Source organism: Aquarana catesbeiana, linkage group LG02, assembly GCF_042186555.1.
Source record: "Aquarana catesbeiana isolate 2022-GZ linkage group LG02, ASM4218655v1, whole genome shotgun sequence".
Taxonomy (NCBI): domain Eukaryota; kingdom Metazoa; phylum Chordata; class Amphibia; order Anura; family Ranidae; genus Aquarana; species Aquarana catesbeiana.
The window spans coordinates 643,319,790-643,342,353 of record NC_133325.1 but is presented as its reverse complement, the minus strand read 5'-3'; the positions used below and the strand labels follow the sequence as shown (position 1 = coordinate 643,342,353).

The window sequence follows — 22,564 nt, the reverse complement described above, 5'->3', positions numbered from 1 at the left end:
GTACACAAAGTTTTATTTCGTTCAACCCAGTGGGCTAAATGAAAAAAAAACTGGAGTGCTCGGGAGGAGCCACTTTACTAATGATGTGACATTAGTACAGCGAGCTATTGTGTTCTGACACGAGGACGGCTCCCAGCCATTGGCTGAGAGCGCTGCTTGGATGCCGATCAGCAGACTTTTTCTGGTCATGCCCCTTTGGACCGGCTGCTGTGTACATGGGCCAAATGTCAACGCCGCTCGATATCCAGCCCATGTGGATGGAGAATTCTCCCCTGCTGACTATTGTATTCAGGTAGCTACGACACACGTCTGATAAGATGCAGTAATTGTTTGGCAACAATTTTCCATCCCGTTCCTTTGATTTTTTTTTTTAAAATCCGTTTTAGTTTGTGTCTGGTGGTGTTGACAGGGCCACTCACTGCTCAAATTTTAGCTGATTTTAGTTGTGTGTGGCCAGGTTTTTTTTAACTTTTAGTACACTTTAAATTTCTTTGGCGGTCACCGCATGCTTTATCCACTAGCCGACCGCATAACTTAGTTATACGGCGGCAGAGTGGCTCCGCTGCACAGGATCACATGCCTAGTACGTAATCCGGCACTTCCGGGTAAGGGGCTCGCCGCTTCTGCTGTAGTTAGTCACAGCAGAAGCTGTTCAGTGGGTGCCAGCCAATAAATGTCTGCCGCCCCCCCCCCGCCGATTGTCGAGGAGAGACACAGGATGGAGCTCTACATATTAAACAATGCAGAGCTCTGTCCTGTCAGCAGGGATGTTGTGAATTTTGTTTCCCTGCAAACCAGGGAATAAAATCCATCACATCCCTTAGTAATAACTCCACACAGTGTACACATAAACACTGATTAAGCACACATTTAAGCCTTTGATTGCCCTAGATCTTTAACACCTTCACAGCCTGTGTCATTAGTACAGTGACAGTGCATATTTTTAGCACTGATCACTGTATTAGTGTCACTAGTTTCCAAAAAGTGTCAGATTGTACGCCGCAATATCACAGTCCTGCTATAAGTCGCTGATCGCCACCATTACTAGTATAAAAAATAAATTAAAAAAATTCCAGTATATACAATTGTGCTCATAACATACTCTGGCAGAATTTATGATTTCTTGGCCATTTTGCAGAGAATATGAATGATAACACAAAAAATTTTCTTTCGCTCATTGTTAGTGTTTGGCTAAAGCCATTTATTATGAATCAACTGTGTTTGCTCTTTTTAAATCATAACGACAACAGAAACTACCCAAATGACCCTGATTAAAAGTTTACATACCCCGTTCTTAATACCGTGTATTGCCCCCTTTAACATCAATGACAGTTTGAAGTCTTTTGTGGTATTTGTGGATGAGGCTCTTTATCTTCTCAGATGGTAAGGAAGAAAGGAAAAAAAAGAGGGGGTGGTAGGAGTAACAGAATCACAGGTCAAAGGAAAGGGAGGGAAAAGTACCTGGACAAAGGAAGGGGAGTCGGATCCCCCTCCTTGCCTGGCCACCCCCCAGAGGTCCTGGAAAACAGAATAAAGATCTAGGGGCAAGAAGTTATTTCTGTGAAGCCAGAGGGGACTGTTTTTTTATAAAAAAAAAAAAAGCAAGGGGTTCAAATCTTCCAATAGTTCTCACTCTGTTCCTTCATTGACACTGTAAGGTTTTCCATTTCCTGAATTTTCGTGATTCTAGCCAACCAGTGAGATTTATTGATTGATTGATTCTAAGTAATTCATGCAAGACTCTTCCTTTTATCTCATAATATTAAAGAAAGATCTACATGCGTATTGGAAATAGGAATGTGTTCCTTGAGATATGAGAAGTGGTTTGCTTTGTTCTTGAACCTAATTCTGACATGCCAGACAACATTCCTTTTTGGACAATGCAAAGAATAGTGGAGACTGTGCCCATAATATAAAAGAATAGTGGAGACTGTGCCCATAATATAAAAGAATAGTGGAGACTGTGCCCATAATATAAAAGAATAGTGGAGAATGTGCCCATAATATAAAAGAATAGTGGAGAATGTGCCCATAATATAAAAGAATAGTGGAGAATGTGCCCATAATATAAAAGAATAGTGGAGAATGTGCCCATAATATAAAAGAATAGTGGAGAATGTGCCCATAATATAAAAGAATAGTGGAGAATGTGCCCATAATATAAAAGAATAGTGGAGACAGTGCCCATAATATAAAAGAATAGTGGAGAATGTGCCCATAATATAAAAGAATAGTGGAGAATGTGCCCATAATATAAAAGAATAGTGGAGAATGTGCCCATAATATAAAAGAATAGTGGAGAATGTGCCCATAATATAAAAGAATAGTGGAGAATGTGCCCATAATATAAAAGAATAGTGGAGAATGTGCCCATAATATAAAAGAATAGTGGAGACAGTGCCCATAATATAAAAGAATAGTGGAGAATGTGCCCATAATATAAAAGAATAGTGGAGAATGTGCCCATAATATAAAAGAATAGTGGAGACAGTGCCCATAATATAAAAGAATAGTGGAGACAGTGCCCATAATAGACCTTGCTAATGCTGGTTAACATACTCACAATTCACTTTAGACAAAGCAAATACAATCTAATTAGTAAAATTCTGATGTCTTATAGTCTTCTTACAAGAGAAGTTTGGGTTTTGAAAACAATAAGCGCACATACTTACCTAGGTGGATGCAGCATTGGTCCCCCGCTACCTCTAAGACTGAGAACTGAGTGATCAAAGACCGCTGATCGCTCAGTTGTCGGTCTTCAGTGAGTAGAGAGCCGGTGACCACTGTTCTCTGTCCCTCCAGCGTGCACTGGAGTGCCGGGCTGTGGAGGGGTGGGAGTGGCTGGCTCAGGTTCTCAGTGGCTTTGATCCTGACGTTAAAGGAGAACCTGACATTCTCCCCAGCTGACTTTAGCCAACTGTCAGCTGAAAATGGGTCACAGGAGTGCAGTGTCCTGTGACCCATTTATAGCCGACAGTGGACTAAAATCTGTCAGCTGACGTCACTCAGCCGGTCCACCCAGATGCCTGGACCAACACCTGGCTCAGCCTGTCAGCAATCTGCCGAGAACCTGAGTCAGCCGCTCCCAACCACTTCACAGCCCAGCGCTCCAGTAAGTGCTGGAGGGCAGAGCAGAGAGCCAGTGACTGACTGTCACAGCTCTTTGCTCAGAGCGGAGGGGGAGAACTGAGCGATTAGCTGTGTTTGATTGCTCAGTTCTCCCTGGAGGGTGACAGATGCAGCATTGGTTCGATGCTGCATATACCTAGGTGAGTATAATTGTGTTTTTTTGTTTTTTTTTTTAAATCCTGAACTTCTCTTTTAAAGTCGGGATCCCTCCAGGTTCTGGAGCAGCTGGGTGATGTTGCTTTAGCCCACTGTCAGCTCAATACGGGGCACAGAAGTGCAGAACGAAGTGCACTTCTGTGACCTACAGGAAAAGCAAGGCCAAATGAGCTTTAAGGATGTCATATCTGCACCTGGTAACTTACCCCAACTGGCTTATAAAACCTGTTAGACCCCTTTCACACTGGGGCGCTTTGCAGGCGCTATAATGCAAAAACAGCACCTGCAAAGCACCCTGAAAATGCTGCTGCTGTCTCTCCAATGTGAAAGCCCCGAGGGCTTTCATACTGGAGCGGTGCGCTGACAGGACGCTAAAAAAAGTCCTGCTAGCAGCATCTTTGGAGCGGTGAAGGAGCGTTGTATACACATGAATGGGACAGCGCGGCTATACCGCTGACATAGCGCTGCTGCAGCAGCGCTTTGCGGTGGTTTTAACCCTTTCTCGCCCGCAAGTGGGAGCATAAAAGCGCCCCGCTAGCAGCCGAATAGCGCCGCGAAATTGACGGTAAAGCGCCGCTAAAAATAGCGGCGCTTTACCGCCGACGCACCCACCGCCCCAGTGTGAAAGGGGCCTTAGAAAAAAAGATGGTACATTCTGGTACTTTGCTCAACAGCTCCAATTTCGATTGCTCTGTTTATTTTACAGAACCGCTGAAACCTATATTGTGCTATATATTGTACTAATATGTATGAGACAGAGGAGCTTAGGAGGGCTACAAATTCAAATAAAAATGTAGGTATTCTGAGAGGATAGACAAAATATTGTACTGTATGTGCACAGGTATTTTTCTTAGTAAGCCTAATGATAGACTTTGACAGATTTTGGTAATTCTGCTTTATCCAGAAATGGATAATATTATAAAATATACTTTGATTATCTCTATATGTATCTAGTATTTGTAAATTCAAAGACATATATAACAAACGTTCTTCGATTTAAGATCGTTTACTTGTATGTTTAGAATTAGATTTTTTTTTCTACACAAAGATAATTTGGAATAAATAGAACTACATTTTAGTTTTACAGTGAATCCCTTTCCATTCTTGCAATGCTACTTTTAGGAGATTTTTAGTTACTTCCAGTCCTAGTTACCACGCAGGAAGTGAATGGAAGTCACCCACTGGGAACACAGCAATAAAAACTGACACTTCCCATCTCAGAAATGAAATCTATTTCAAAATACAACAGTCCTTTCAAATGACATCTGTCTATCATGTATTAGTGTACAGAAATATAATGTGTTCTGTTTTATTTCAGGCAATGGGGAAAAAATTGCCACCAGCAGTGACATCACATGAATCGGCGAAGACAGAAATGGAGAATAAATCAAAGTGTAAGTTATGTTACTAAATTAGTTTACAGTCTGTTAGACTCCTATTATAAATGTCACATATATTTTTTGTGCATTATTTAGATTTACTTATAACATTAAACACTGCCCATATACATTTTACATATGTTCTGTTGAAAATATTATAGTAAAGTGTATGTTACCCCAATATTCCATATTCCTTATACAGTGGGGATGGAAAGTATTCAGACCCCCTTAAATTTTTCACTCTTTGTCATATTGCAGCCATTTGCTAAAATCATTTAAGTTCATTTTTTTCTTCATTAATTTACACACAGCAACCCATATTGACAGAAAAACACAGAATTGTTGACATTTTTGCAGATTTATTAAAAAGAAAAACTGAAATATCACATGGTGCTAAGTATTCAGACCCTTTGCTGTGACACTCATATATTTAACTCAGGTGCTGTCCATTTCTTCTGATCATCCTTGAGATGGTTCTACACCTTCATGTGAGTCCAGCTGTGTTTGATTATACTGATTGGACTTGATTAGGAAAGCCACACACCTGTCTATATAAGACCTTACAGCTCACAGTGCATGTCAGAGCAAATGAGAATCATGAGGTCAAAGGAACTGCCTGAAGAGCTCAGACAGAATTGTGGCAAGGCACATATCTGGCCAAGGTTACAAAAAAATTTCTGCTGCACTTAAAGTGGATGTAAACCCGAATTTTTTTTTTTTTTTTATCATACTGTAGAGTATAAGATTTCCTATCATTTGAGCCCAGTCTTGCCACACAGAGTTAATCCATCTCTGAGCAATCCTCTTTTATTGTTCAGAGAGAAAAATTTTGACAAACTGACAAAAACTTTGTCAAATACTCCCCCTTGCTGTGAGTGACAGCCTAAGACACAGGCATTATTTTTTAATTCCCTCCCCCACTCCTTTCTTCAGCAGCTCTGCAAGGATTGGCTGTTCCACACCTCACCATGATTTGGCATGCTGAAGTCATGTTGTTACTTTCCTGTCTTTTCACTGGATGTTAGAGATCATAGCAGAAGTTCAGTTAGAAATACACTGGAGAAAATGCATATTGACAAGGGGAATCTACTGACATCACGACTCCACCCACCGAGCTCCAGACAACAGACCCACCCACAGAATCTGCAGTTTTTCAGCTCTCATAACAAACAGAGGGGAGACATTTGACAGGTAAAGATACATGCAGGAGGCATGTATTTCCTTATAGATAACCCCTATGGCAGTAGTTTAGAAAGGATGACATTGGGTTTACATCCACTTTAAGGTTCCTAAGAGCACAGTGGCCTCCATAATCCTTGAATGGAAGACCTTTGGGACGACCAGAACCCTTCTTAGAGCTGGCCGTCCGGCCAAACTGAGCTATCGGGGGAGAAGAGCCATGGTGAGAGAGGTAAAGAAGAACCCAAAGATCACTGTTGCTGAGCTCCAGAGATACAGTCGGGAGATGGGAGAAAGTTGTAGAAAGTCAACCATCACTGCAGCCCTCCACCAGTCAGGGCTTTATGGCAGAGTGGCCCGACGGAAGCCTCTCCTCAGTGCAAGACACATGAAAGCCCACATGGAGTTTGCTAAAAAAAAACCCTGAAGGACTCCAAGATGGTGAGAAATAAGATTCTCTGGTCTGATGAGACCAAGATAGAACTTTTTGGCCTTAATTCTAAGTGGTATGTGTGGAGAAAACCAGGCACTGCTCGTTACCTGTCCAATACAGTCCCAACAGTGAAGCATGGTGGTGGCAGCATCATGCTGTGGCGGTGTTTTTTCAGCTGCAGAGACAGGACGACTGGTTGCAATAGAGGGAAAGATGAATGCGGCCAAGTACTGGGATATCCTGGACGACAACCTTCTCTAGAGTGCTCAGGACCTCAGACTGGGCCGAAGGTTTACCTTCCAACAAGACAATGACCCTAAGCACACAGCTAAAATAACGAAGGAGTGGCTTCACAACAACTCCTTGACTGTTCTTGAATGGCCCAGTCAGAGCCCTGACTCCACCAACATTTACCATCCAACCTGACAGACCTGGAGAGGATCTGCAAGGAGGAATGGCAGAGGATCCCCAAATCCAGGTGTGAAAAACTTGTTGCATCTTTCCCAAAAAGACTCATGGCTGTATTAGATCAAAAGGGTGCTTCTACTAAATACTGAGCAAAGGGTCTGAATACTTAGGACCATGTGATATTTCACTTTCTTTTTAAATCTGCAAAAATGACAACAATTTTGTGTTTTCCTGTCAATATGGGGTACTGTGTGTACATTAATGAGGAAAAAAATGAACTTTAATGGTTTTAGCAAATGGCTGCAATATAACAAAGAGTGAAAAATGTAAGTGGGGTCTGAATACTTTCCGTCCCCACTGTACATGCCTGTTCTACCATGTACTTGCATAAAAAGTATCCTGTTCTCTGTATTTATTCCATTGTGAGATATCTGATGATCTTGGCAGTCCCCCTGCTTTCCTATTTTTAACTAACCACACCATGCATGGAAGCACATCCACCCCAGTGTGGTCAGTTTTCTTTGTATTTTATTTGGGAGCACAGGCTACCTGTACTCCAATGTGAGAAAAACAGGAAAAAAAAAACACTTGTATAACATGAATTACACATCACCATAGTGAATAAACAAATGCATGTACATATTCTATTAAATTGCAAAGTCCATTAATAAATCCCAATCATTAATGATGTCCTCATTGAATATAGGAAATGTTCCTCTCCACCAGCATGCAGGCACACTATGCACTCACCAAACTTAATTGACCCCTTATACAGGCAGTCAAATGCACATATGGAAAAACTCCAAGATATCACACTTGAGGTCACAGAAATACAATTCAAAGTGATGCTGACATCCATTCAATGTTGTTGTGGAACTTTTATAAGCTTCTCTTTATAAGCAAATAATTCCGTGCGCTAATAAGCACAGTCATAGCTTTCTTGTATAATGTCGGGAAAGCGCGCTTGTATATCTCCAAGTAACACAGACAGACGCTGGTATCACGTTGAGCTTAGCAAAATCCTCCCTAGCATGATCTGCTGCCTTTATTTATGCATGAATAACAAAGGAAGGTGGTGGCTTCAGAATCAGCCAATCAGACACGTGTATTCTTTGAAAAGAACCAATCACACACATGTATATATTCAAATAGAATTCTAGTAGTAACGTGTGCAGACGGTCCTGTGCAGAGCCATGTGGCCAGCTTCTTGTTGAGACACAAAGTGTCTCACAATTTGAACACTATTTACAGGGCACTGAACATGATTGTGTGCACATTCCTACCGCTACCAGTGATGTGACCCATACTCTGTCATGGCTCAGTGGGACATAATTTTTGTGCGGTTATGCGATGGTTCCCATGTACGCAGATCTGTTTGTTAGGAGCGTTAATGCAGTTGCTGTGGGGTGGCCAGCCTCTTGGTGAGGCATAAACAAACATCCCTAAAAGAGCAAACAGATCTCATGTGTCCACAGGAAGGTTGCCGCAGCCAATGGTCTTCCACCAAGGTCTGTGTGTGCGTATACGCTCGCATGAGCATATTGCAGCAAAACATACACTGGGGGACATCTGACAACATACATTAATAAAAATTTCCACAACAATGTAGGATACCAAAGATACCATATTCAGAGCTCCAGTGTTACCATATAGAGAGGGAGAGGAAAGAACACTCTCATGGTGTAGTATTTAAAACATTTATTTTAAAGAAAGGGTTGTATTGCACTTACATCAAAGAAGACATAGATCAGCATGTGATATGAGCGCTCCACCTGTGCCTGTACCGGTACTCCAATGGTCAGACTTGTACTGGCACGCCTACCCCCACACAGCTAATCACTGAGAAGAGCAGTGCATTGCTGTTTCTCTGCCTCCTGTTGACCTTCTCTCTTGCAGTCTCCACCCCTACCTCTCTAAGCCCCTTATGCAACTGAGAACAGAGATCATGCAATCTCTTATAAAAAATAAATAACTAATACAAGTATTTATATTGTTATTTTTATATATACTGCATTTTTATTTTAAACTGAATGGGTTGTTTTACAAGGTGAGGATTCACATATACTTAAAATTAGTTGTAAACCCTTACATTTACCCATCGAAGTGAATGGCCTCAGGTGATACAACAAGTCATCCCACTTAAGTTTTACCTGTTTATCTGCAGTCTTCCCTACATCTAGTCAAAGTGCAGAATTTATAAAGCGGGCGGAGGGTGGGGGGCAGAGAGCCGAAGTTGCACTCTGCAGAACCCTGGGAGCTGATTGGAGGGATGGGACACACCCCCTCTTCACACAGCAGCAGAGCTGATTCTGTCAGTTAGCTGACTATCCCTCCCCTGTCACCTTTTTCTCTTGGTGTCAGGAAAACTTGTCAGAAGTGATTCATGCAGATAGAGGAATGAAGCAGCAGAAAAAAATGACACTTAGTGCTCTTAATTGGGACAAGTAGACACTTAAGAGGGATATACTTTGAGTAAAGCTATTGGCATAAAGATTTTTATATACAGATCATACTCTAGACCACTAATAATTACAGGAAAGAAACAGTAACAGGGCTCTGTTCCATAACCTTTGGTCTTTGAAGAGTGATCCACGTTGGATCGCTCTTCAGAGAGCATTTGACAGGTAGTGAGGAAATGTTTCTCAAAGGGTGTAGTTCACACCATTTTGTTGAGATTACATGCGTTTGAAAAAAGTAGTGCAGGCTGCATTTCTTTGGCAATGCGCCCAAAAAAAAAAAAGTTTGTGGGAAAAACGTTAAAAAAGAAATGCACTGAAAAATGCATCTGAACACATGCAGAAACGAAATGCAACGCAGTGCAATGCAATGCAAAACACCTGCAAGCACGTGTGAACACAATAGATTAATCTGTGCATTTTTCATTGTATTTTGGTGTGAACAGGCTCTTAATCTGAGCTGAACTGAAAACACAAACAATCCTATTTTCCTTCTGTAAACTACTAATCCTCCACTCACATGTAATGGAGATAACGTTTGCAGTGGCGGCCGGTGGAAATTTTTTTTTTTTTGGGCGGGGGGGCGGGCGGACGGCAAAGAGTATTCAGATTTACCAAAACATGTAGTGCAAGGGCCTGCCTGACTGCATACAAATTGAAACTCATATTATATGGTTTTGGTAAATGTGAATACAAAAATTGCAGAAAATGTAATACTGTGTATGGGGCCTAAGACTTAAAGTGGTTGTAAACTCTCCCCCACAACTTTATCACATCTCAGTCTGCTTAAAAAACTCTAATGGTTTCTGCATGTAGATGTCTCCTTACTTGCTTACTTTTCATGTAACCCGTCTCGCTCTGTGTAGTGACGTCACCGGCGCATGCGCATCTCTCCCGTTTTTCACGGCACGCTCTGAGTGCCGTTACACAGTCTCTCCATTGACAGGATGCCATGGAAGTGATTTCCTCTCCCAGCGGCACTGAGATCAAAACCCGCAAGACTTCAGATTCTTTCTAAACTTCCTGCTACACCCCATGTGACCGCGTGACATCACATGGGGTGTATACTTTGCCATCGGACTACATAGCATAGCAGTGTTTAGCAGCAGCATACAGCAGCCTGACAGGCACACAATATGTGAATGGCAAAACTACTATGTAATTCTGCACTGTCAGGTCGGCTATGAGCGGTGGAGCACGGTCGCCATAGCAACGTCGGATTGAAATGGAGGCTTGGTTAAGACGCGGTCATGCATGTGCGAGAATACAGCAAGCCATACATGGAAGGGCAGAAGTAATTTGCAGTGCAGACTCGGGAGACAGTACCTAAAATGACGCAGCCTAATCCCTGGAGAAATTGAGGCTTATTTGCAATGGGTAATGTTTGCTTATATAATGGTCTAGATAAAAAGTAGCAACAGAGTGGGAGAGTTTACTTCCTCTTTAATGCTTGTCATAATTTTGAGCTAGAGATGCTATATGTGCACAGTGTAGCAGAGATTGCTATATTGAGCACAGAAATGAGTTACTAACCAAGTTTGCACAAGAATATTAGTAAATATATTATTTCAATGATATATTTAGATATACACTTATGATTTTTTTTATAGCAGCGATAGAATTAGTTAAAGGCTTCTTTTCTTTTTTTTTTTTTTTTTGGGGGGGGTGGGGGGTTCATAAAATCCCTTTTGCCGGTTAAGCCTCATACTTATTCATTTCTATGGTTCATTTTTTTATAACAATTAGTACTTTTCTAGAATTTTGTAGATCTTAGTTTTGCATACAGTGCGATGAAGTTACACTGTAAATTATGATCTGAATTTCAGTCTTGCCTTGGGAATAACGTCAGACTTGGCAAACTGCAATATCTGATTATAGTCTGCAGTAGGAAATAACTCCTCCTGATTGTGACAATAAAAAGCCCTTCCCTTTCAAGATTTTCCTGCCTGTCTTGAATACAAAACTTAACAATGCTCTACTCTTTTGCGATTTATTTTTGGGATGTGCCCACAAATGAATTATTGCACGTTGCCAATTACAAATGGGCTGCTGTGCCTGCATTCCAAAAAAAAAAAAAAGATGCATACACCTTTTAAAAAGCATGGCCGCAAAAAAATTGCATAGTCTTTTTGACCATGTGTTTTCCCTGCGGTTCCCGCAAACGTACTGCATGCTGAGATGCCATTCCGAATGAATGGCACACCTGCGCGTCTTCTGGGAACAGATGCGATTCCCACAGCCGGAATGCACAGTGCAGGCTATTGTGAACCTAGCCTTGGGGGGGGGATTTTCCTCCCATTTCTCTTTCTTGAGGTGACAATGTTGCCCCAGGACAGAAAGTAAGGAGACATTTTTAACAGAGACACTTTATGAAACTTTTTAATTTTTTTTGTAAGGTTTTCATTAGCTGACGACATATGCAGATGAAAAGTCACACATTTGATTTGTATATATTAAAAAAAAAAATATATATATATATATATATATATATACACACACACACACACTATATTGGGACACCTGCCTTTACACGCACATGAACTTTTAAGGCATCCCAGTCTTATGCCCTGTACACACAATAGGATTTTCCGATGGAAAATGTGTGATAGGACCTTGTTGTTGGAAATTCCGACCGTGTGTGGGCTCCATCACACATTTTCCATAGGAATTTCCGACACAAAAAGTTGAGAGCTTGCTGTAAAATTTTCCGACAACAAAATCCGTTGTCGGAAATTCCGATCGTGTGTACACAAATCCAATGCACAAAGTGCCACGCATGCTCAGAATAAATGAAGAAATGAAAGCTATTGGCTACTGCCCCGTTTATAGTCCCGACGTATGTGTTTTACGTCACCGCGTTCAGAACGATCGGATTTTCCGACAACTTTGTGTGACCGTGTGTATGCATGACAAGTTTGAGCCAACATCCGTAGAAAAGAATCCATGGATTTTGTTGTCGGAATGTCCGATCAATGTCCGACCATGTGTACAGGGCATTAGTCTGTAGGGTTCAATATTGAGTTAGCCCACCCTTTGCAGCTATAAAAGCTTCAGCTCTTCTGGGAAGGCTGTCCACAAGGTTTAGGACTGTGTCTTTGGGAAAGTTTGACCATTCTTCCAGAAGCGCATTTGTGAGGTCAGACACACTCCTAAACCTTGTGGACAGCCTTCCTAGAAGAGTTGAAGCTGTTATAGCTACAAAGGGTGGGCCAACTCAAAATTGAACCCTACGGACTAAGACTGGGATGCCAGTTTATGTGTGGGGATGTGAAGCCTATGGTGACCCATGTCCACAGCCAAAAGCTACTACAATGGTCACATGAACATCAGGACTGGACTATGGAGCAACGGAAGAAGATGGCCTGGTCTGATGAATCACGTTTTCTTTTACATCATGTGGATGGCCGTGTGCGTCACTTACCTGGGGAAGAGATGGCATCAGGATGTGGTATAAGAAGGCAAGTCAACAGAGACAGTGTGATGCTTTGGGCATCGTTCTGCTGGGAAACCTTGGATCCTGCCATTCATGTGGCTGTTAGTTCGGTGTCCATGCCTCAATGGGTCAGGGCTGTTTTAGCAAAAGGGGGCCATACTCAGTAGTGGGTGGGTGGCCATACTGTTATGGCTGATTGGTGTGTGTGCGTATATGTATATGTATATATATATATATATATATATATATATATATATATATATATATATATATATATATATATATATATATATATTATGAAATATGAGTAAATTCAATGTAACAATAATTCTGTTACATTGCATTTCTCAATTAAGCTTCTGAACGCTGTTTAGAAACGTTGAACGTTGATGTACACAGCAGCATCCGTAGCTGCTACTGTAGTACAGAACAAGCCTGACAGAAGCAGCATCAGAGAGACAGTAGGCCGCATTTCCTAGAGGGCAGCTGAAATGATTAATTTCCTAGAAAAACCTGATTGTTTGCTACATGGTTAACCACTTTCAGCCCAAGGACTTCATGTGACGGCTTTGACTTTCAATGGGGATATCTGAATGATGCTTGCTGCTACAGGCATCATTCAGATATCATCTTTTAGAGCCGGCAATTCTGTGCACCATAAGAACAATCGTAGCAGCAGTTCAGCTGCTTGATCGTTCTTACAGTCGGTGCGAGGGGACATCGCCCACCTCCTGCTGCCCTGCAGGGCTTCTCCTGGCTCGCTCGTGCGAGCGGCGGCCCGAAGAAAGAAGCTGCCGCTGTACGATGATCATAGAGATTTCCGGTGATCAGATGGTCCCTAGTCATCTCTATGACCGTCGGAGGCCCGGGCGCGATGTTATGACATCACTCCCGACCTGCGAAAATAAACGAAGCCGAGCTCTCGGCTGGAAAGAAAGAGATTGGTAAATTTTTTTTTTTTATCTCAATCTTTTCAGCCTGGAAGAGAAATGTGGGGTCTTATCTTTCCATAAAGAGGACCAGTCACACACCATATGAGGTATCGCCACGTGCGTTAGAATGAGAGCAGCAATTCTAGCACTAGATCTACTCTGTAACTCTAAACTAGTATCCTGTAAAAAAAAAATTGAAAGCTTCACCTATGGAGATTTTTAAGTACCAAAGTTTGGCGCCATTCCACAAGTGTGCTCAATTTTTAAGTGTGACATGTTGGGTATCTATTTACTCAGCATAACGTCATCTTTCACATTATACAAACAAATTGGGCAAACTTTACTGTTTAGTTATTGTTTAATTCGTGAAACTTTTTTTTTCCAAAAAAAAAACCGCATTTGAAAAAAACATATATAATGTTTGGGGGGTTCTGAGTAATTTTCTAGCAAAAAAAGATGATTTTTTACATGATGGAGAGGAGTGCCAGAATAGGCCGGTATGGAAGCGGTTAAATGTAGTGATTTGAACAACCCCACGTGTAAATACTTTATACTGCTTTTGCATTAGACCAATTACGATTTAGTATACATACCCAACTGGACCATATAAATATACGTATGCTAACTTTTTAATTAGTCAAATTAGGCTAATTAAAGTGGTTGTTAAGCCACTCTAACCTGTATACACCATCAGCACTGCCTCCTATTGTAGTATCCCCCTCTGTGTGTGATTTATAAAAATAAATGCTATAAATGCCTAATTTCACTGCCGAGATTGCAATCACATGACCAGCCAGCTTTCTCTTTTCCTCCTCTGAGAGATGCAGCAGGCAAGGCTAAGATTCCCCTGCTGATGTTAGTCTGGAGGGGAGGAGGAGGTGGTGAGAGGGAAAGAGCTGGCTGGTCATGTGATCGCAATCTCAGCTGTGAAATTAGGTATTTGCAGCATTTATATTTTATAAATCATACACAGAGGGGGACACTGCAATAGGAGGCAGTATTTCAAAGGGTATTTGAAAAAGTGACGTGGTAGTCACGCAACACGTCAGGGGGGAGAGAGGCGGGTCGTATGGCTGCATTCGTCTTTCCGATCACGGCTGGGATCGGTGAGCGTAGAGCAGCTGTAGTATTCGTTTTTACCTATGGTTTTAGATTTAAGTGGGAAAATGTTTTAATAAATTTGTGAATTTATTTACTACACTATGGAGTCCTCCCCCCTTTTTTTGATCTGACTTTACTTGAGCTACCTGGAAGCAGAAGCCTGGGGACCCCTGTCATCAAGGAGATCGGGAAGCTGCCTTATCTGTCATTAGCTTACAGGGCTGTTATCGTTCAGCCGTGAGGTGAGAGGCTGGGGGAACCATCACTTTCACACACCTTTAATCTATCACTGGTTACTCTTGGAGGAACTCTTTTGGCACGATTTTCCAATTGAATTTGTCACGATGGAGATTTGAACATATATGGGGCTCTTTTGAGATTGTTCTTTTTTTATCCACATTATTATTCTATTACACTTTGTGTGTAGTTTTGATTTAGTTTAGGGCTCTTTCACACGGACGATCCGTATGTCCGTTTTTCATCCTTCCGTTTTCGGATGAAAAACGGACATACATGTATCCCTATAGAGCGTCGGATGTCAGCGGTGACATGTCCGCTGACATCCGACCCGCTCCGATCCGAAAAAGTGTAACAGAGGAAAACCCTACTTTTCCATCCGTTATCGGATCGGGTGACGACGGACTCTACGGTCCGTCATCATCCGATCCCCCATAGGGGAGAGCGGTGCTCTGACAGGTCCGACGGACCCGTCATCTTCCTGCTCAGCGGGGATCGGCGGAGCGATACCCGCTGAGCAAGCGGGTGTTCACAGGGCGGATCATCACTGATCCACCCCGTGTGAAAGAGCCCTAACACTGATGTTGCACTTTATGCTGTGTTTCACTTGTTACACTTATCTATCTACTAGTTATTTATTTGATGATTTTTTTGGATGCCGCACTGATTGTCATATTTGCATTCACCTAATTTTTAGGTAAATATTATTCATTCGTATCTATTTATAATATCGTTGGAGAGGTGGTTTTTGAAGATCTTAATTAGATATTTATGCTGCACTGTGTATGGATTTAGTTGTGTTTCACTTGTTACACATATTTATCTACTAGTTATTTATTTGATGATTTTTTTGGATGCCGCACTGATTGCCTTATTTGCATTCATTTTTTTAGGTAAATATTATTTATTTGTATCTATTTATATTATCGTTGGAGTGGTGGATTTTGAAGATTTTAATTAGAATCTATGCTGCATTGTGTGTGGATTTAGTTATTCTCACACTCATTGCATTATTTATTGATATTTATTCACGTTACACATGTTATTGGCAATTTTTTATTAGGTTCTCCTGCTATTTAGAAACAGCTACTGATTAGTAAAATTTCCGTTTAATTTGTAGGCTTTGCGTCTGTTTGAAAGTAGTTTCATTTTTTGATGCAATACTGGTTTGTTGTGACCTTTGGTTGCACAATGTAGTGGAAGATCAATTGTATAGACAAAATTAATACCTGGAGTTCCTGCCTTGTAATCTCCCGGTATGGTTGTTGGTTTTACATAACTTATTTACCTTCCTTTGAGTGTAATAATATGTAGTAAGCGCCGCATATTTTTTTCTTACGTGTCATATAACATGCTTTAACCCTTTCACTGCCAGGTCCGTACGCCATACAAAAGTGCCTGCAGGTGGCCAGGTCAGTACGGCATACGGACCTCATTTCTCCCTCTCCTATAAGCTTATGGTCACTTCAGTGACCATAAGCTTATATCAGAATTGTTCAGCAGACTCTGCTGAATAATTCTGTAACTTTGATCAGTGGATTTAAACTCGCTGATCAGAGTTATTAACCCCTAATGTGACTGCCCCACCCACACCGCTGATTCCCTGTCCCCTGCCTCTCCACCCCCGCTGCACTCTAAAACTGCCCCCTCCCACCCCACTCTCCTCTCCTATCCCCTTCACCCCCCTTCTTCACCCCCAGCAGCCACCATCATTAGCCGGCATCCCTCCTCTTCCACTCCCACTGGCTTCAGGTGCTGCATGGGGCTTGGGGGGTCCAGATGTGTCCCCCCGCCAGTCAGATCGCCCCCTCAATCCATTTTGTAAAATTTGCTGTGTTTTTATCTGCTAATATTGGATTTAGTGTATTTTTTGCTAATCTATTGGTTTGATAAACATTTGCGCAAATACCACGGGGTCTAAAAAAAAATCAGTAGCACCTTCTTTCTATTTTTCTTATCATGTGCTTTCAGAAAATATATGGTTTGGGGGGGGGGGTCTTTCACAAATTCTGAAAGCTATAAGTGAAAAATAAAAAACAAAGGAACATTTTTAAAAATAGTCTGGCCACCTGAGTGTACAAAATGGAGCACAGGGCCTGGCAGCGAAAGGAATTAAAGGAGCAGGACCCTTTTTTTTTCTTTTTCTTCGTTTTTTCCTTTTTTATTTTTTGGTTAACAAACGCTTTAATTAGGTAGAAATGGCACCATCCATATTTCTGTCAGGAAAGGTTTATTTATTTCAAGGTAAGAAAGGTACCAACTGTGATTTCCAGAGGGATATAGGAAAGAGACTGAAACATGAGAGAGAATATCAAGGAAGAGAGGTAATTGGAGGAGGCAGCTACAGATGTGATGGCCCATTTAAATAGTTGCTATTGGCAATATCTTTATTTTTCATGTACTCGGTTTATTCTCAGTGGGTTTCTATCAGATCTCAGGGGCTGAGTCATTAAACCTGGAGAGAAGAAAATGAGAATGAAAGTAGAGATGTTGCCTGCAATGACCAATTTTACAAATCCAATTAATTTTTTTCCATAAAGTCATTTGATTTTATAGAGGGTTTAATCATTCCCAAATCTACTCCGCAAAACCAAAAGCATTCCACCATGGGCTCAAACCTCTTGGCTCTCCAAGGAAGCTGTATCATCTGCTGTAGAAAAATGACATAAGCAACCACTTCATAGAGTTCATCTCAAATTATTTGTAGTGAAGCCGGATCAGTTGCTATGCTATTGACGAAACTACACATTTGTTCTCAATATCGTTTTCCAGTTTTTGGTTTCAGTAATTTTATTTTGAAAGATGCTCAAGTTATAGGAAAATAACTTATTGACACAATGTCAGGTAGTTTAGCATTAACAAAAGATGGATTTACAGGTGCAATATACAGAACCTGGTCATAACAATAGTATAGTGATATACTGTTTAACCCCTTTACAACTGCCCAACACGTGTCACGGTAAAAGGGTGGGCTTTAAAGTGTTACTAAACCCAGAACCTGCATTCACTATATCTGGTCTCCCACAGTAGACAGAACATGGAAATGCAATTATTTTAGTAAATATAAACTGCAAAAAACCTTTTCTCATTATCTGTAAATACAGTATTTCACAAAAGTGAGTACACCCCTCACATTTTTGTAAATATTTTATTCTATCTTTTCATGTGACAACACTGAAGAAATGACACTTTGCTACAATGTAAAGTAGTGAGTGTACATTTGCTGTCCTCTCAAAATAACTCAACACACAGCCATTAATGTCTAAACCGCTGGCAACAAAGGTGAGTATACCCCTAAGTGAAAATGTCCAAATTGGGCCCAAAGTGTCAATATATTGTGTGGCCACCATTATTTTCCAGCACTGCCTTAACCCAGTGCTGTGTTTTGGCCTAGGACAACAAGGCCCAGGCCTAGGGCGGCACTTTGCAGGGGGCGGCAAAAAAGCCACCACCCCCACCACCAAAACAGCACCCGCGCCCTCTCCCGCACAGCAGGGCACATCTGGAGAGTACAGCTTAGGAGTGCAGTGGCGTCGCGGCTGCAGATGGGGTCAGAAAGCAGTTTAAGTAGGAGCCATCAAGCCGCCCCATAAAGCCGTGATTCTCTCTCTCTGATTGGCCCTCTGCTGTGTCCAATCATGGGGAGGGAAACAGCGGGCAGGAAGCTAGGCGGCGGCGTGGCAAAATCAATTAGAACCGCTCGCTCTCTTTCCTCCCTTCGGCTGACAGAAAGGGGAGGGGGGGCGAGCGGGGGAGTTCTCTGCTGCTGCGGAGTTCTCTAGTAAATGGAGCAGCAGCACTGTGACAGGGAAAGGAGAGCTGTGGGCTGTCTGTGTATCTCCCCTGCTCGCCTCCCCCTCCCCCTTCTGTCAGCCGAATGGAGAAGAGAGAGAGCGGCTCTAATTGGTTTCGCCATGCCGCTGCCCAGCTTCCTGCCTGATGTCTCCCTCCCCATGATTGGTCACAGCAGAGAGCCAATCAGAAGACCTTGGGGGCATCATGAGAAAAATGATCCCTGAAGAGTGGCAGCCCCTGTGTGTCCACAGACACCATGCTACAGCCCCCAGCATGCATGCACTCTGCTGGGAGGGGGGGGTTTCAGGAGGAGAAAAAGAGAGTACTGTGCTGGGGGAAGCCAGATAGGGAGCCACACTGTACCCGCCCCACCAGAGCCACGCTGTACCCGCCCCACCAGAGCCACGCTGTACCCGCCCCACCAGAGCCACGCTGTACCCGCCCCACCAGAGCCACGCTGTTACTCGCCCCACCAGAGCCACGCTGTACGCGCCCCACCAAAGGACCACACTGTACCTGCACCACCAGAGAGCCACGCTGTACCCACACCACCAGAGAGCCACGCTGTACCCACACCACCAGAGAGCCACGCTGTACCCGCACCACCAGAGAGAGCCACGCTGTACCCGCACCACCAGAGAGAGCCACGCTGTACCCGCACCACCAGAGAGAGCCACACTGCACCCGCACCACCACAGAGAGCCACGCTGTACCCGCACCACCACAGAGAGCCACGCTGTACCCGCACCACCACAGAGAGCCACGCTGTACCCGCACCACCACAGAGAGCCACGCTGTACCCGCACCACCACAGAGAGCCACGCTGTACCCGCACCACCACAGAGAGCCACGCTGTACCCGCACCACCACAGAGAGCCACGCTGTACCCGCACCACCACAGAGAGCCACGCTGTACCCGCACCACCAGAGAGGGAGCCACGCTGTACCCGCACCACCAGAGAGGGAGCCACGCTGTACCCGCACCACCAGAGAGGGAGCCACACTGTACCCGCACCACCAGAGAGGGAGCCACGCTGTACCCGCACCACCAGAGAGAGAGCCACGCTGTACCCGCACCACCAGAGAGGGAGCCACGCTGTACCCGCACCACCGGAGGGGGAGAAAGATGAAGCCACTGCCAGGGTACAGACATGCTACACTACTGACTAGGGTTGGCCTGGGCAACCCATAGTGAGCAAATGTTCAGCCGGAGGGATCATTGTTGCAGTTTCACCGGGTCTGGTAAGAGAGCCTGTTGGCCATTATCCATTACTGTTCCCAGGGACTGAGCCATTAGGAAGTGCCTAACCTGATATCCTCTAGGCCAACCCTAGTGATGCCACTGTCCCGGAGCCCACAATAAGTTCCGGCACTGAGTTTCGGTAACTTGCCAGACAGGGATGCGCCAGCGTGGGCACCCAGGACATCTGCCGCCCGGAGTCCTACAAGCGGCGATGGGCTTTCCGTAGCAGCCGACACCTCTCTCCCCACTGTCAGCCACACACACTCCTCAGCTCCTCCTCCCTTCTCGGCTCCAATGTTCTAGTGTACACAGCCAGAAGGAGGAGGAGCCACAGAGGAGGGACACGACTTCAGTGTAAGAGCCTCCCAAAGCACCCAGCACATATCCCCTTACCCCCCAAATGAAAAGATGCCACATCCCTCACTGTCCTCTTCCCGCGGCGTCCCTCTGTCCTCCCATGAAGATGACAGGGCGGATCTTAAAAAGGAAGGGGTGTGGCCTTGTCAAGAAGAGGTGGGTCATAGTTAAATTAGGAGGTGCACGAGCTTAGTCAGGCCTAGGGCAGCAAAAAACATAAATACACCATTGCCTTAACCCTCTAGGGCATGGAGTTCCCTAGAGCTTCACAGGTTGCCACTGGAGTCCTCTTTCACTCCTCCATGACAACATCACGAAGCTGGTAGATGTTAGAGACCTTGCGCTCCTCCACCTTCTGTTTGAGGATGCCCCACAGATGCTCAATAGGGTTTAGGTCTGGGGACATACTTAGCGCATCACCTTTACCCTCAGCTTCTTTAGCAAGGCAGTGGTCATCTTGGAGGTGTGTTTGGAGTGGTTATCATGTTGGAATATTGCCCTGCGGCCCAGTCTCCGAAGGGAGGGGATCATGCTCTGCTTCAGTATGTCACAGTACATGTTGGCCTTAATGCTTCCCTCAATGAACTGTAGTTCCCCAGTTCCGGCAGCACTCATGCAGCCCCAGACATGACACTCCCACCACCATGCTTGACTGTAGGCAAGACACTTGGCTTTGTACTCCTCACCTAGTTGCCGCCACACACGCTTGACACCATGTGAACCAAATAAGTTTGATTTGGTCTCATCAGGTAAGAATATTGCAAGAAAGTACATAAAAAATCAATTTACTTTATTTCATATATAGAAAAAGGCATAAACATCAATTCATAAACGTACAAAGGTGTGAGGGAATAGTGCACATTTATTTAAATAAAAAAGAGAACAGGCCAAGATGTTGAAGGGGCCAGTATATAGTACAGGTAATCAATTCCTACATGTTTCGCCAAAGCATTGGCTTCCTCAGGAAAATGATATAGGCCTGTGCCAAAATTGTAGGTTCTAAGTGAAAAGACAATTTCACTTAGAACCTACAATTTTGGCACAGGCCTATATCATTTCCCTGAGGAAGCCAATGCTTTGGCGAAACATGTAGGATTTGATTACCTGTACTATATACTGGCCCCTTCAACATCTTGGCCTGTTCTCTTTTTTATTTAAATGTGCAGCATTCCCTCACACCTTTGTACATTTATGAATTGATGTTTAGGCCTTTTTCTATATATGAAATAAAGTAAATTGATTTTTTATGTACATTCTTGCAATATTCTTATCTATTGGCACCGTTATAATCAACCTCTCTCTTTCCCCGTTTGACAATTTTTGCTAAATTAATTGGGATGAGGTGCCGTACATTTTGAGGATTCTCCAGCCATACCCCTGTTTTCTTGGTCTCATCAGACCACAGGACATGGTTCCAGTAATCCATGTTCTTAGTCTGCATGTCTTCAGAAAACTGTTTGCAGGCTTTCTTGTGCATCATCTTTAGAAGAGGCTTCCTTCTGGGACGACAGCCATACAGACCAATTTGATGCAGTGTACAGCGTATGGTCTGAGCACTGACAAGCTGACCCCCCACCCCTTCAACCTCCGCAGCAATGCTGGCAGCACTCATAGGCCTATTTCCCAAAGACAACCTCTGCATATGATGTTGAGCATGTGCACTCAACTTCTTTGGTCGACCATGGCGAGGCCTGCTCTGAGTGGAACCTGTCCTGTTAAACTTCTGTATGGTCTTGGCCACCGTGCTACAGCTCATTTTAAGGGTCTTGGCAATCTTCTTATAGCCTAGGCCATCTTTATGTAGTGCAACCATTCTTTTTTTCAGATCCTCAGAGACTTCTTTGCCATGAGGTGCCATGTTGAACTTCCAGTGACCAGTATAAGAGAGTGAGAGCGATAACACCAAATTTAACACACCTGCTCCCCATTCACACCTGAGACCTTGTAACACTAATGAGTAACATGATATCGGGGAGGGAAAATGGCTAATTGGGCCCAATTTGGACATTTTCACTTAGGGGTATACTCACTTTTGTTGCCAGCGGTTTAGACATTAATGGCTGTGTGTTGAGTGATTTTGAAGGGACAGCAAATTTACACTGTTATACAAGCTGTACACTCACTACTTTACATTGTAGCAAAGTGTCATTTCTTCAGTGTTGTCACATGAAAAGATATAATAAAATATTTACAAAAAAGTGAGGGGTGTGCTCACTTTTGTGAGATACTGTAGCAGTCTTGTGACTTCTATCAGTGTCCAGACAAGCACTGGTTAAAGCTTGTAGGATGAGTTTTCTCACTGTTCTGTTAGACTGCAACACTCCTG

The 22,564-nt window shown here is 43.3% G+C and overlaps 1 protein-coding gene across 5 annotated transcripts in view; it reads left to right on the top strand.

Annotated features, from left to right (window-relative positions):
- Positions 1-22,564, top strand: part of SH3KBP1 (SH3 domain containing kinase binding protein 1) — a 529,030-nt gene that overhangs the window by 382,906 nt on the left and 123,560 nt on the right. For all 5 annotated transcript variants that reach the window (XM_073616470.1, XM_073616471.1, XM_073616469.1 and 2 more), the window contains one exon: positions 4,604-4,679. In XM_073616470.1, the coding sequence (XP_073472571.1) occupies positions 4,604-4,679 (76 nt within the window). The remainder of the gene's footprint in view (positions 1-4,603; positions 4,680-22,564) is intronic.